Source organism: Equus asinus, chromosome 21, assembly GCF_041296235.1.
Source record: "Equus asinus isolate D_3611 breed Donkey chromosome 21, EquAss-T2T_v2, whole genome shotgun sequence".
NCBI classification, from domain to species: Eukaryota; Metazoa; Chordata; class Mammalia; order Perissodactyla; family Equidae; genus Equus; species Equus asinus.
In genome coordinates, this window is record NC_091810.1 from 41447027 (window position 1) to 41462205 (window position 15179).

Here is a 15179-nt window from a genome sequence, read left to right on the forward strand (position 1 = left end):
CCCTGCCAGCTCTCCACACTCCATTTTTCTTATCCTTTATAGCAAAGCTGGCCCCTTGATATCATGGTTTCTTCTCTGTGTTGCTCGGTGTGTATAGAGTCTCCTCACATCCTCAGCGCTCCTTCATTCCAGCGTCGACATGCTGCCTACATGAAGAAACTCTCCCAGGAGAGAGGGTCATTCCTGCTTCATTGCCCCTCTGGTGTTGCAGCTTGGGAATTCCAGGCCAGGCTGGCAGCTAACATGTCTGTGGTTCCCCTTCCCACAGGTGAGGAAGACCTGAGTGCGGAAGAGGACGAGGAAGTGCTGACTCTGCTGTATGACCCATGTCTGAACTGTTACTTTGATCCTCAGACTGGGAAATACTACGAGTTGGTGTAAGTCCTCGTTCCAAGGCAAAGAATGGCCACCCCGACGCGGAGCAGGATAGGAACTCTGACTCTCTTAACTTGGCACGGCAGTGTGTGTGTCGGGCAGGCCCATGGAGTCAAAAGCAACTGAGAGAGATGACTTTATTTTGTAAATAATGTTCAATGTTAAGAATACCTACGTTCTTTTTGTAGATGTGTGTGATTTTTTGGAACTGTGAAGGAATTAATACAGGGACAAAATTTTAGGACTTTGAATTGATTCGTATTTGTTGGTTCTCATTCTACATATAATTTTGTTTGTCTCATAATTTTATGTAAACAAATTGAGTTATTAATTCAAATTTTTGCAGTGTTAATCTGTAAATGATGGCTTGATATACAAAAATGTATTCTTGTTTAAAAGATATCTGGGTACCTTTTATTTTATTACCTATTTGTATTAAAAATAAAATATGATGGTCAGAAGAATACCTTCTAAACTGCTTCTTTTTATTTACCCCACTTTCTTTTCCAGAATGTTCCTAGATGACATTTACCTTTCCTTAGACTCTTAGGAAAGGAAACACGGTGAATTGGTCAGACTTTATGATCACATTTTATTGGCACTGGCCCTCTATTTCCATTTCATTATAGTTCATCCAAAGTTTGCCTAAGATCACAACATTGTTAATCACTTAAGCTGCTTAGTGCTGTGCTTGCTTTTTTTTAAATATTTTTTACCAATTATCTCTGAATTTTAATAATATGACCCAAATCTAGCTCGATGGATCCAGATTTAACAAGAAATCCCCCATTTGAACACCCCACACACCTCACCACTTCTCTAACTTGGGCCTGGAGAAATGGAGGCGGCTTCCTGTGGTCCTTAAGGTTCTGTCACTGAACTCTGCTTGCTGCATCACAAGGAAAAAGTCATGTGCTTCTTGAATTCATGAAGACGGCTTTGAATTGTATGCCAAGTACATTAATATTGAGCTCAAGGAAGTAGTTATTATATTAGCTGGCATATTTTGTTATTTAATAAAGATTTTTTAATAAAGAAGAGTACCATTGGAAATGAAAAATTATTAGTGTACAGTTGGATTTAATGGCAGTACTATAATTTCATTTAATATTGCTTGATAGAGGAAATAAGACTTCTTTTTTCAAGAGTAGATTTGGGCTCCCATTCAAAGGATCATACATTATTTAGAAGCATGTTTGAATTTGATAAGCTTTTAATCCTGTTGTTCGCAAAGTATACCTTTGTTATGAAATTTTCTCCAAGATCTTCATACTTACAAAATGCAAATAAATAACTGAGGCTTCAGAAGTAGGCAGAATGATGAAATAGTGGAGTTATCTGGATTATGACCTTGAAGATTGGAGTATGGCTTAGAAAGCCTTGTTCCTACTTTAGTCATTCTCAGGACCCTCCACATAAATAGGAGAGTCCATTAAAAGTCCATACTAATTAAGACATGTACTTACAAATATCGAAAACATCATGAACTAAAAATACTTAAGGATACAAGAATGCCTCATGAACCCCAAAACAGAATGCTACAAGGCCTCCGAAAGGATTCAAGCTAAGACCCAGAAAACTGCTGGGATTTTCGAATTGCAAGCAGCCGACACCCTTGATACCAGAATTCAAAGACTTGTTGGACAATGAGACCCCAGAAAGCACAGGAATCGGGGCAACTCCAGGGATCCTATAGCAGGAATTAACAGCTTCTCACGATGACAGTGGTCACCAAAATGACAGTGCCACCTTCTTCTGCCTTGAGTCTCTGCTCAAGGAGCAAGAGACTGGTAGGGTTGACTTGTCAATTATCCCCAAGACCACGTAGAGTGGGAGCGATATAGTCCCTAAAGAAGAGGACACTGTTAACAAAATGTAAAGGGATGCCAGGCAGGCAAAAATGACAGGTGTCTACCCTGGGAGTCTAGAAGCATAGTCTCCGCCGCTCACCTCTGATTCATTTCACCCCTCTTTTCTTTCTTCTCTCTCTCTCCTCCATAACTTTCCCAGCTACTTAGTCAACCTACCAGAACACTCAGCCATTCTGCAGCCCATACATCCAACCACACAGAAATATTAACTCTCAATTGCAATTTAAAAAATCCCGGACTTGGGGGGCCAGCCTGGTGGCGCAGTGGTTAAGTTCACACGTTCCACTTCGGCAGCCTGGGGTTCACCAGTTCCGATCCCAGGAGTGTGGACCTATGCACCACTTGTCAAGCCATGCTGTGGCAGATGTCCCACATATAAAATAGAGGAAGATGGGCATGGATGTTAGCTCAGGGCTAGTCTTCCTCAGCAAAAAAGAAGAGGATTGGCAGCAGATGTTAGCTCAGGGCTAATCTTCCTCAAAAAAAAAAAAAAAAAATCCCAGACTTGGGATTCCACTTGGCCCAGTTTGGTCCAATGGCCACCAGAACCCTCTACTGTGAATGGAGGAGGAAGGCAATTAAGGAGTTTCTTGTGAACCTAGCAGACACTCTAAAAGATATCTGCCACAAGGTCTTATGATCCACTTTTTACATTTTATTTGACTTTTTAAAAGGAGTAGCTTCATTTCTGTTGAGGAGATTTCTACAGAAGCGTAGAAAAATAGAAATAGATCTGATTCACACTGCCGCTTTTAAACCAAACCGGTACAGCCAGTTTACTTGGAAATTCATTGACTGGGCTCTACTTCTTTTCAGGTTATCAAATTTGGCTGCATATTAGAATCTCCTGGATAGTTTATAAAAACACTGATGCCCAGGTTCCACCGCCAGAGAGTCTGATTTGATTGGCCTCAGGTGCAACCTGGGCATCAGAAATTTTTGAAACTTCCCCTGGCAGTACTAAGGTGCAGTCATGCTTGAGAACCACTGCTATAGATCAATCCAACAGGATGAGAAGGCAGACTTGCCTAATGCACACATATCAGCAGCGAAGAGTCTATATTATCGTTCGCTTCCCTTTTAGAGACCTCGATCTCTACTTTTCTAATCAAATGCGTACTGAACATTATATCCGAAACTGACTATTACAAATGGATCCTGAAAAAAATAGCTTAATTCAATGTGGAAATACATCTTAAGGTAATTTGGTATCAGTTTTGGGACTGATTCAGTTTCTTGTTTCACATAATTCTGGATGCAACTTGCAAGTGGCTTTAAGTCTCCGATCTCAAAATTATTATTTAATTATAGAGCCCGGGTAATGGGAATTATGAAAAACAACTGTCAGCTAATACATGGCGTCAGATCAATGAATTTGCTTCCCTGGCAATTATGAGTTCTTTCTCTAATTAATTTTCTTTTCTATTAAAGGAAAATAGTGACATATGCAAAATACATAGACACTTTCCATAATAATTTGCCCTATTGTATTTCTCCGTAGTTTTAGATTAGCATCATTTAAATCAATCATTTCAACCACATCTTGTCTTTTTTTTGAAATGCAAACTGTGTTTAATAACTAAGAATAGTGTAGTCACAGATTGTACAACCTGAAGGACAATTAATTAAAAGAATTAATTTTAAAGTTGCCCTTTGGCTTTAATTAAAGATCTAGCTGATGAAAGTTTCTGGACTTTTCTTTTTTTAAAAATGTTTAATGACAGCAAGTACAGTACTAAAACTACGTTTATTCCAGGTTGCCTCCTGTGCCTCTTAATCTTCAATCAAAAGGGTCTGAATAATGAGGATTAAAAAGACCTATCCACATATGGTTGTATTATGGATTTCTATTTCATACATCATTCCTTTTGCTCTCCAGAAAAGTTAGTCATGAAGAGAATTCTAGTCAAGCAAATCCTATTTTCTCTTTTCTTTCCATTATAATAATTGAGATGGAATCATCTAATTGGGCCTAGAAAGGACAATCAAGACAATTTCTTTAAACTCTGATTTTACAATTGAGGAAAGCAAGATTCAGATCGGGAAGTTCATAGTCCAAAGGCACTCAGTTGTGGAGGGGAGAAGGGAATCCGTAACTCCTCACTTCCAACCCAGTTCTTTTCCCATCCTGAGAGAATTAAGATGAGGATTCCAATGGCAGAATTAGATGGACATCACAGACACTGTACAGTGGTCACCAGAGGTCACGAGACCCTTGCCCGGAATTCGGGTTCTTGGGTTCTCACTCAATGTTCCCTTCTCTTTTGCTCTGGGCGGATTCTTCTGTTGTCAGCCTTTGCACTTCAAGGATCAGCATTTCCCAATGTGTGTTTCAAGAAACAAATTCCATTCAATGTTAATCAATTTAATAGGAGTAGGGAAGAAGCCCAAACAATGTTGGAAAATACTGGAGAAGGAAAAATGGTCATCTGTCTTTACTGGAGAAGTTCTCAGTGGCTTTACTAGACTGACAGGCATAAAGAATGTCTAAGGAGGAGTGGAATGTGCAGCACTTCTGAAATTTCTTTGTCCTCAGAATCCTTTTGCAGTAAAGCATCTCAAGGGGCTTATTCACCCACAGAACCTCCTTTGAGAAATGCTGCAGGAGATCACTTCTCCAGTGCCTGCGAGCCTTGACTCCACCAAAACTCCCAAAACTGTGTCTCCCTGGGTTGGGGGGTTGTGGGGGAATGTGTGTGTGTGTGTGTGTTTGTGTGTGTGTGTGGTTTGGTGGTGTTGGTGGGTTTTTTGTTTTTGGTTTTGTTTTGCCCAGATATTTCACAGACCCCTGACCATGTTGTAAGATTATTCTTCAGACTCACTTTTCATCTAAACCAAGGTGTGCTGAAGCCTGAAATTTCTTTAAGTTAGAGACCTCAGTCGCCTAAGATGAAGAAACTTTCTGTCTCATATTTTAAATTATACAAACTTATAACTGTAGGTAATACAGTTAACTTAGACAAGGATAAATCTAAGTTAAAGTTCAGTTGTCATGAATATTGGAGCTTTACATCTTAACGAATATTTTGGTTCTAGTTTGGGCGGCTTTAATATAATTTAGAATCATATTAAGTCAAAATAATTTGACTTATAAGAATTAAATAACCAATAAACATGGGCCACAGATAACACTAATTTTTACTGCTGACATATTCTTCTGTAGTTAATCACCTCTAATCCTGTGAAGCCTCACACAGTGAAGTGTGGGAAATGGTATTGATTGGTTTTTATCAGCCCAACTTATCATTGTCAATGTTTATGCTGAACCTGGCAAGATTTAAGCGTATAAACTTGCTCCTAATAATAAGTATCGCTAATATTTTAACCTGTCGGTCAGGAGAAATTATCTCTAATTTGCTACAAGGGTTACTTCCAAAGGCTTGGGAAGGGGCTGCCCCAGGACCTTAATAATTGAGATAAGCAGAATCATCTCAGAGTATTTGGCTTAAGAAGTCCAGGAGGGGAAATTACTCTCTGTTTATTTCTGATATGATGCCATTCTGAAATGTAATTTCTATTAATGATGGAGTTTCAGTAATCTATAAATATATCATGAGAAGGGATTAAAACATCCCCAGTTTTGCTTTACAGCCTCCTAAACTCAAGAGTATCTTAATTAAAGAAAATCAATCAAAATTTCATCCTTTGTTTTACTTAGTGCGTGCAAAAGTGTTTCAGACATTTCAAATCCTGAAAACTTACAAACCTTCTAGTTCAACTGAATTGAAGAGAGCTTTCCTTTTCTTTTAAAACCTTTTGGCTGGCTAAAGAAATTGATAGCATTCCATTGTGGGCTAATTCTAGTAAGCAGAATATCTTTTACCCCTAATTCTTGTCTTTTCTTTGACTTTTATCTAAATATTTCCAAAATTCATCCAGGTACCAGGTCTGCGTGATATGCTTATAATACCCTTCAGTTTGCTTATTTCAAAAGGTTTTAATCCTTTTAAGTCAGATACTCCTCAAGAACATCTGCCATTATCAAAAAAAAATTGATTTAAGAAAAAAAATGATGGCTTCATCTGTTAGCTAATCATAAGAATCTGTGGATGCTTCAAAGCCCAGATAAACAGAAAAAGAATTAATTCCAGAGATTCCTGTTATAATTTGCTCTGATCGGCAAATACCTTTCCTGGCAATGTCTATAGCCTTAATTTAAAAGGGGTATCACTGTTGGCATTTCTCTCATGATTTTTGAGATCCCTTTCCATGTTTTGCCAATTGTTGCTTTCAGGCTAAACTGAAAATTCAGCCTTGCTTGCACACTGCATTATCTGCAGACTCTAAATAATGCTGCTGCCTGGGTCCCACCGCTGGGAATTTCTCCCTCCTCTGGCCCAGGCTGTGACCTGAGCATCACAATGTTTAAAAGCAGCCAAGTCTGAGACCCTCTGACCTAACCTAGTCTCATTTCTTGTCTTCGCCTCTCCTCTTTACTTCCTGTGGTGCCAGAACAAGCAGTTTAAAGATCCCCAAGGGCATATGGTGTCAGTGACTTTCAACAGTTTCAATCAACAAACTAACCATCACTTGATGGATTTCACCTGTCGGCAATCCGATAGCATTCTAACAACTTGCTTTAGTCCCATGTGGTTGATTACCACTAGAATAGACAATATGACTTGTTTTGTTTTGCTTTCTTCACTCTATCTTTGTATACATTTTAGGCTAAAACTACTCATTCTTCTTCCTGGGTGTCAGATTATATTTTATGTTAATGAACATATCTGGGTTCCAGCTTCCAAATCAAGAAAGGGAGGGAAGTTTATCCAGTGACTGTGTGAAAGTGGTTGGAGCTTCTGTCTTAAGCTGTTGAAATTAGGATGTGTGTGCATGTGTCTAAGTGTGTATTTTTTAACTAGAATCCATCAGTTCACAAAACCATCGTGACTTAGTATCATTAAGTCAAATACTATTAAGAAGTATTAGAGTCTTCCCATTCATAGTAGCTCCTAGTGAGTCAGATGTCTTTTTCTTCCACATAAAAATACCATTTTTTCCAATCTGAGCAAAGGTATAGAGCAGTGGCTTTCAATTTTCCTGTATATATGGCACACTTCCAAATACAAGACTACAGGAGAAGCACTGGAATTAAAAACCTTGCTTCAATTACTCCCTTAAGAGTCATAAACCTTTTGGAAAGTCTGTTTTGTACACAGCCTTGAATGGGAGGTGCTTTGGGCTGTGAAGGAATTAAGACAATTGCTGTACGGTGGGATAACACGGTACAGAAAAGAGAAGGAAAGAGTGGGAAGGGAAAATAAGAATGGAGCTCAAGAAACCAGTAAGCCTTCTTATCAAGACGGAGGGGACTTGGCGGACCAGAGCCCCTTGCCAAAGGATCTTTGCAGAGTGCAAATGGGGTGACAACCATTTGTAGGGTGATACTGTAGGTTGGTTTTTTCCTAAAATCTTAAAGGGTGATTTGACCCCAGCAATCTAGAGAACTTGGAGACATTCAAGATGCCGATAAATGAACTACCTATGAAAAAGCACTTACCGCCCAGTGAGCACTCCAGCACATCTGCTGTTGTGATGATTACGCCTGGGCCTTGGGGACCAAGGGCTTTCAGGTTTGGACCTCTGGTGATGTACAATGGCTATGGCATTATTCCTAAACATGTGAATGGTACATATATACATTTATGTCTGTAAATTAGCATTTCATATTGTGCTATAAAACTAAGCTAAAAAAATGTTTTATCAGTACTCTGAAATTTGCTAAGAAATGAGGGAAACACGGCCACCAACAGTTACAGATTTAACACCTGGGGCCATGTAGTTGGAAAATGGACACTCCAAAAATTCTTCAAAGCCGTATTTATTCAATATTTGTAACATCTCAGATCTGACCCATATGGTTGAAATAATTGACTCCACTATGAATTTTCAGAGTCTTACTCCTGAGTAAAGACCAAATCAAGAGCTCCTTTTCAAAACAAAGATTTCAGAAGCGATCAACTCCAAGCCATGCAGCTCATGGTTTTTACTTTTATTCTTCACGGTGTAATGTAGGCTTATTCCAAGCAGTCTTTCTAGCTCATCTCATTTTATCTGTGAATACACATTTTATCGTAGGGCATATGAAAAATATTTGAAATAATTAAACTGTATTTGTTTAAACAGAGTCTGTAATCCAGATTTTGTATAATTTTAGTCTGGCTTTCTTCCCCTTACACTAAATTAATAAGATTTTTCTAATATTTGGATAAAATCATGTGAAGACGTTGTAGAAGGAATCGTTTTCCAGCTTTGCCTTTATTTGCTATTTGGAAGGTCAGCCATCCTCTACAAATCTTTCCCCCCAAATTTCTACATAGAACTTCATCACAAGTTACAGATTCGGAAGCTACGTCTTCAAAATCCATGGCTTCTGAGCCCTTTCTGCGGCGTTTGCTGCCTTTGACAACTGAGAAGGGGAGGGAAATTCACAATCCCCCTCGGTAGCTGTTTTCACCGAGGCTTTCCTGCCACACTGGGTGTTATAAACCTGTGCGGGTGAGAAGCAGTTTTTCTCCTCACTCTCCTTACTCTCATACTAATTCCAGCACCATCAAGTTTTATTTCCGTTTCCAATACCAAGCTGTAAAAAAATTGTACACGTCAGCCTCTAAAGCTGTGTGTACAATAAATTTCTCATAATGCTTTCTGAAAGTTATAATTTCATCCACCTGAAGTGAGAAAGGGCATTTAAAGCATCTCTTGACTAATCCTAGACCACCCCAGGTTCTGATGTCGCTCTGCCACATGGCCACATTCCATAGATGACAACTACATCTTTTTCATAACAATTACTGCTTCGGCTTTATATGCAAAACTCAATGCTTTTTAAAATGCATTCCTATGGTTTCCTGTAGCATTTCTTCTGACCTGAATTTGCCAAATACCATCAGATTGTATATCAAAGGGAAAATTGTCCGTTGTTTTCATTTAACCTGACGATTCATTAGCATAGATTTTGGACTATGACTCTGCTCCATGCTTTAGTCTGCCCGAGAAATTCTACCATCACTACTGGTTGAAAATGGCTCTCTTGAAAATTATCCTCATCATCTTTGTTGTCAACACTACAACCATTTATTGAGCTCTTACTGTTCCTAAGATTGCACTGAACTGCATGTATACATTTTCTCATTTAATCCTCATAACAAATCTTTGAAATGGGCATTACCCGACTTATTAAGTAGGAAACCGAGGCACAGACGGGTTCGGGGACTCTCCTGAGCAATAATGCAGGGATCTATCAGGCCTAAGTCACGTCAAATCTCATGACTTAAGTGTGGGCAGTGCACTGACCAGCCATTGGTCTTGTGATGACTAAAATCCATATTGCTTATAACAGAGGAGAGTGTTCATGATGACACCTCGCTTCCTGCTCACGTAGTATCTCCATGGTTGCAGCCTGAAAAATATTTTTCCTGTTTATCTCTTGCACCTTATAGTAAAATAAAGAAAGTCTGCATTTAAAAAAACTTTTTTAAGTCCATGAGAAATTTACTACATATACCTAAATACATTTTAAAGTCATTTATATTTTTGCGTATGAGGAGCATTCCTTCCTATTACCTACGTATTTTGTAAAGGAACAATGTTAGACATAGTGTGAAGGTATCATTTCAAAAATCTATTTCTTCTCCACAAGGCATCCTTCCTACTCTTCCCATTCCCCTGGTGTTTCTATAGTAACCTGGCATCTTCAGCTACCACCTTTTTGTTGGCACTAAAAGATCATTTATAATCAGTCCCTCACTTGTTCAGAAACGCGCCCTTCAATTCATAACACAACAGATAGTGTGTAAGTTTAACAGGACCCGAAGCATTTCTTATCTTGAGTTAAACTCACATGTTCAGAGGAGTGAAAATATCAAGAAATGTGGTGTTGTAGGATTCAGCTTTCGGCTTCACAACTAATAAAAAGAACCAACTCTTACAAGTCAACCGAGGCCCCTCACACCCGTGACCTTCTCCCACTGCATTCACAATGCAGACTGTAATTGACTGGGGATATGGTCACATCCAAGAAAGGAAAGTTTCAGAAACCTATCTTTTCCGAAGTCAGTGTTTTGGGGGTTTTTTTCCTTCTAAAAAGCCTCTAATGCTTCCATCTCCAGAACAGGACATTACAAGGCTTTTTTGACACATCAGTAATCAAATAAACTCTTATTCAGGGCCTATCATGGCAGAGGCAGGAGTGCCATTTGAGTGGAGACTCATGATCACAAAGGCATTTGCATTCTCTCCAGGTGATGTTAGACACCCACTCACAGGGTCTCTCCGCAGCCTCCAGCAAAGAAAATGGTCATCCTTCATCTTCAAAATGAACTCACATTACTAAACCACCTCACTTGTAGTGTATGATGAATTACTTTTTTTTTTTTTTTAAAGATTTTATTTCTTCCTTTTTCTCCCCAAAGCCCCCCGGTACATAGTTGTGTATTCTTCGTTGTGGGTTCCTCTAGTTGTGGCATGTGGGACGCTACCTCAGCGTGGTCTGACGAGCAGTGCCATGTCCGCGCCCAGGATTCGAACTGACGAAACACTGGGCCGCCTGCAGCGGAGCGCGCGAACTTAACCGCTCGGCCACGGGGCCAGCCCCATGATGAATTACTTTTTAAAAAATAAACTCCGTAATTATTTTATGAATAGTTCAATTACATTGCCTTTGTCATTTGGGAAGATTGAAAGAGTTAATTTGTCAAACGTAAACAATCAAAATTCACCAGACCAGCCTCAGTCGTAATCTTTCTCCAGCCATAGGCTCCCCCGTCTAAACTGAAGGCAAATCCATCTTTCTGATTGCAGACCAGAAAACTGGAAGAAACTTTTATTCTCTCCCACTCCACTTTCAGACTGCCAGGAAATCCTACAGGCTTTACCCTCAGCATATCCAGAATCCAGCGACTACTCACTGTGCTCCCCATTATCACCCTGGAACAATACCACTGTCCTCTCTCACTGTCTCATTACAGTAGCCCTCTAACAGCTCGACTCGGCTGCAACCATTGCCCCAGCACCCCACCACCCATCAATTGTCAACATGGCAGCCAGAATGAACCCCTAAAAATATAACATATCATGTCACTTGTCTGCTCAAATCCTTCCAGGGGATTTCAACTTCCTATAATGGTGGACTAATTTGGTATAGACAAATCCTCTCAACGGCAACAACTAAAATGCCTCAAAAAAAAAAAAATTTGTCTTAGTTCAAGGCTGCTGTAACCATAGCGGAGTGGCACAGATTAGATGGCTTAAACAACAAGCATTTATTCCTCATGATTCTGGAAGCTGGGAAGTCCAAGATTAAGGCGCTGGCAGATTCTGTGTCTGCTGAGGACCTTCTTCCTGGTTTGCAGACAACCAGCCAGAGCAATGGGAAAACAGCAGGTGATGCTGACATCCGGTACTACTCTTTCTCTTACTGAGTCCCATGCGGTGACTGGCAGCCTGAGAAGATGAGGAGAGGTTTCTGAAATCTTACCTTCTGGAGAGACAAAAGTTCAGAGCCTACCAAGGAGCAAGGGCTCTGTCAATCACACCAGCTCAGAAGAGAATGCTAAGGAGCGGTGCCCCAGTCATAGAGGTTGAACTGGTTGTTTAGTTCAGGCCTCACAAAGACTAAAACCCACCTTCCAATCTCCAATGGCATCCAGGTGATCTACCCCTCCCTTCCCTGCCACCACAAGCAAATATAAATCCTCTTTGTAGGAAGATAATACTATCTAGATCCTCAAATTAGCCTTTACAATTTTTCCAGAATTTAATCCAAAAAAAGTACGCATACAAAGAGACAAGCCAAAATGACTGACAACCAAGAGGGAAAAAAAGACAATGGGGTAGATCTAAGGAAGATCCACATGACGGAAGTACAGATGTTGGAGTTATCAGACCTGGGGAAGTACAGATGTTGGAGTTATCAGACCTGGGGAAGTACAGATGTTGGAGTTATCAGACCTGGGGAAGTACAGATGTTGGAGTTATCAGACCTGGGGCCCAACGAACTGTAAATAATACGGGCAAAACATCCAATACAGATGAAGAATTTAATCAGAGAAGTGGAAACTGTGAAAAAAAAACCAGAAATTAACAAATTAGAAAGCAAACGTACAATAGAAGGAATTAACAAAAGTAATAGTTTGTTGTAAAAAACTAATAAAACTAGTAAAATTGATTTCAAAAAATCAGTTCATGACAAAAATAAAAATTGAGTTACCAATAACAGGAATGAAAAAGGGGTATTACTACATGGAGATCCTATACTCATTTTAAAAATAAGAAGATATTCTGTACAATTTTATGACAAGATATTTGAAAGTCTGGTTAAAGTGCATAATTTCCAAGAAAAGCACACCTTACCAAAAATAATACAAGAATTAGTGGAAAAGTTTAAAAGTTCTATATAACTGTTAAAAAATTAAATCAGTAATTTAAAATCTCCTCCTAAAGAAAACTCGAGGCTCAACTGGGCTCACTAGTGACTGTTTTCAAATATTTAAAAGGAAGAAATAATACTAATCTTATGCATACTTTTTCATGAAATAGAAAAGAACACTTTCTAACTCATATTATGAGCCCAGCATAGCCTTGATACCAAAACTTCACAAGAACATTACAATAAAAATTATACACTGCTCTTTCTCTTAAACGTAGTTGCAGAATTCCTAAACAAAATATTAGGAAACCAAATTCAATGATATATAAACAGGAATAAACCCAACATCACAATGAAGTCAGGTTTATTTCAGGAATGCAGGTTTGGTTTAACCTTCAAAAATCAATCCATTTAACAGACTATATTAACAGAAAAAAAGGAGAAAAATCATATAATCATTTAGATGCAAAAAAGGTGCTTGATAAAATTCAACATTTGTTCATGATAAAATCTCTTAGAAACAAGGAATAGAAGAAAACATCCTTAATCTGATAGATGGTACCTAACAAAAAAAACCCTACAGTAAACTTCTCACTTAATATTGAAATATTGAAAGACTTCCCCCAATAATGAGAATGTCAGAAGAATGCCCACTATTACCACTTCTAGTCAACATTGTACTGGCAGTGTGAACCAGTGTAATAAGGCAAAAAAAAGAACTAAAAGCCATATGAGTTGGAAAGGAAGACACAGCAATGTCATTATTCTCAGACAACATTATTGTATTCACAGGAAATCCAAGAGAATCTACAAATAACTAAAGTTAGCAAATTTACCTACAGTGTCTTAAAACAACTTATTTTATCTACAGATAAATTATTAAAAATTGTGAGAATCACTACACATTGTTGGATACGAAGTCAATATGCAAAAATCAATTGTTTTTCCATATACTAGACACAAAAAATGGAAAATGAAATGTAAAGTATACTACTATTTATAGGACATCAGAAAACATCAAATACCTAGGAATAAATCTAATAAAAAATGTGCAAGTTCTCCACACAGAAAACAATACACATTTATTGATACTAGTTAAAAGACTAAGACTAATTAGCATCCTATTGATAGCTAAAACTTAGTTAAACTTAAACTTAGCTAAACTAAACCTTAGTCGCTTAAAAGAAGATTAAACATTATCTCTCACAGTTTCTATAGGTCAGGAATTCAGGAGTGGCTTAGCTAGGCAGTTCTGGCTTGGAGTCCCTCATGAGGTTACTGTCAAGAGTTCATCCCAGGCTGCGGTCATGTGAAGGCCTTACTCGGGCTGGGAATGGGCCTCTCCATATGACTGCTTGAGTGACCTCAGAACATTGTAGTTGGCTTCTCCCAGAGAAATGATGCAGGAAGCCACTATGCCTTTTATGCTTTAGCCTCAGAAGTCACACACCATCATCCCTGTCATACTCTGTTGGTCACACAGACCAACTCTGAGTCACTGTGGGTAGAGACTACACAAGGGTGTAAATTTCAGGATGAAAGAAGTCATTTTGCGGCTGGATACAGCAAAGACCTAAATAATTGAAAGATGTCCCATGTTCATGGATTGGCAGACTCATTATTATAAAGATGTCAGTTCTCTCCAATATGATGTATAGAGTCAACATGTTTATTAAAACTCTAGCATGCGATTTCCTCTACCATCAGAAGTCTAAAATCAGTGGGACATGACCACTCATTCTTGTTTTAAATTACTAATTTAGTTTTGTGTTAATTCAGCAATAACCTGTGTCTGTGATTTTCTTTCATTTCATCCTAAGGTCATGTCCAATTTCCTCATTAACTCCTCCAAATAATATCTGGGAGGACATCTTCTCCCACATCCACGTGAAGAAACTTTTATAACCCACTAGAAGTTCTGAATCACACCAAGAAACACACAATTCTTTAGTCCTTGGCGTAAATTCCATGGAAAAACCAATTTTCAAGTATCTTTCCTTCTAGCCAGCTAGTCTCTACCACAAGGACTTGAACCTTCTTTCAACTACCTCCCCAGTGGGACAGCCAAAGTTATTTCCCCATGCAAAACCTTCAAGACAGTTACCTGGTACTCTTAATATGTTTCCTAAACATGCTACTTTGGACTTAATCTACTTACCAGAATAATCAGTGGCATTACAGTTTAATCTCACTTCACACTTTCTGGTTATGCAGCTACATGCTCACCAAAATGCAATAATTTGTTGGCGTCATGAGTGCTTTTCACAAATATTCCAGCTGTCTCTGCACTCTGACTTCATTCTGCTGCCTGCATTCTGCTGCCCGCTTGAAGTGCAGTATGGCTACATGACCAGCTTTAGCCAATAAAATGTGAGCAAAAGTGATATGTGTCGCTTCCAGGTGGGAGATTAAGAACTGGCGCACTTTGCCACTTGCTTTTCCCCTTCTGCGTGGCAACTGTGATGTTCAAAGTGCTGGTTTCTCCATCAGCCTGACTCCTGGAATGAGGAGAAGGAAGTGGCCCTGGGAAAAAGACTAAGAGCCTGGCTTTCCTGTTGAGCACC

The 15179-nt window shown here is 38.9% G+C and overlaps 1 protein-coding gene across 8 annotated transcripts in view; it reads left to right on the plus strand.

The window, feature by feature from the left end:
* The window catches only part of CFAP20DC (CFAP20 domain containing), a 227470-nt gene extending 226040 nt beyond the window's left edge, over positions 1–1430 (plus strand). For 5 of the 8 annotated variants that reach the window (XM_014868752.3, XM_070492613.1, XM_070492612.1 and 2 more), the window contains one exon: positions 269–1430. In XM_014868752.3, the coding sequence (XP_014724238.3) occupies positions 269–381 (113 nt within the window). In that variant the 3' untranslated portion in view covers positions 382–1430. The remainder of the gene's footprint in view (positions 1–268) is intronic. The other 3 variants (XM_070492611.1, XM_014868754.3, XM_044754526.2) reach the window with 2 other exon arrangements.
* The last annotated feature ends 13749 nt before the right edge of the window (positions 1431–15179 follow it).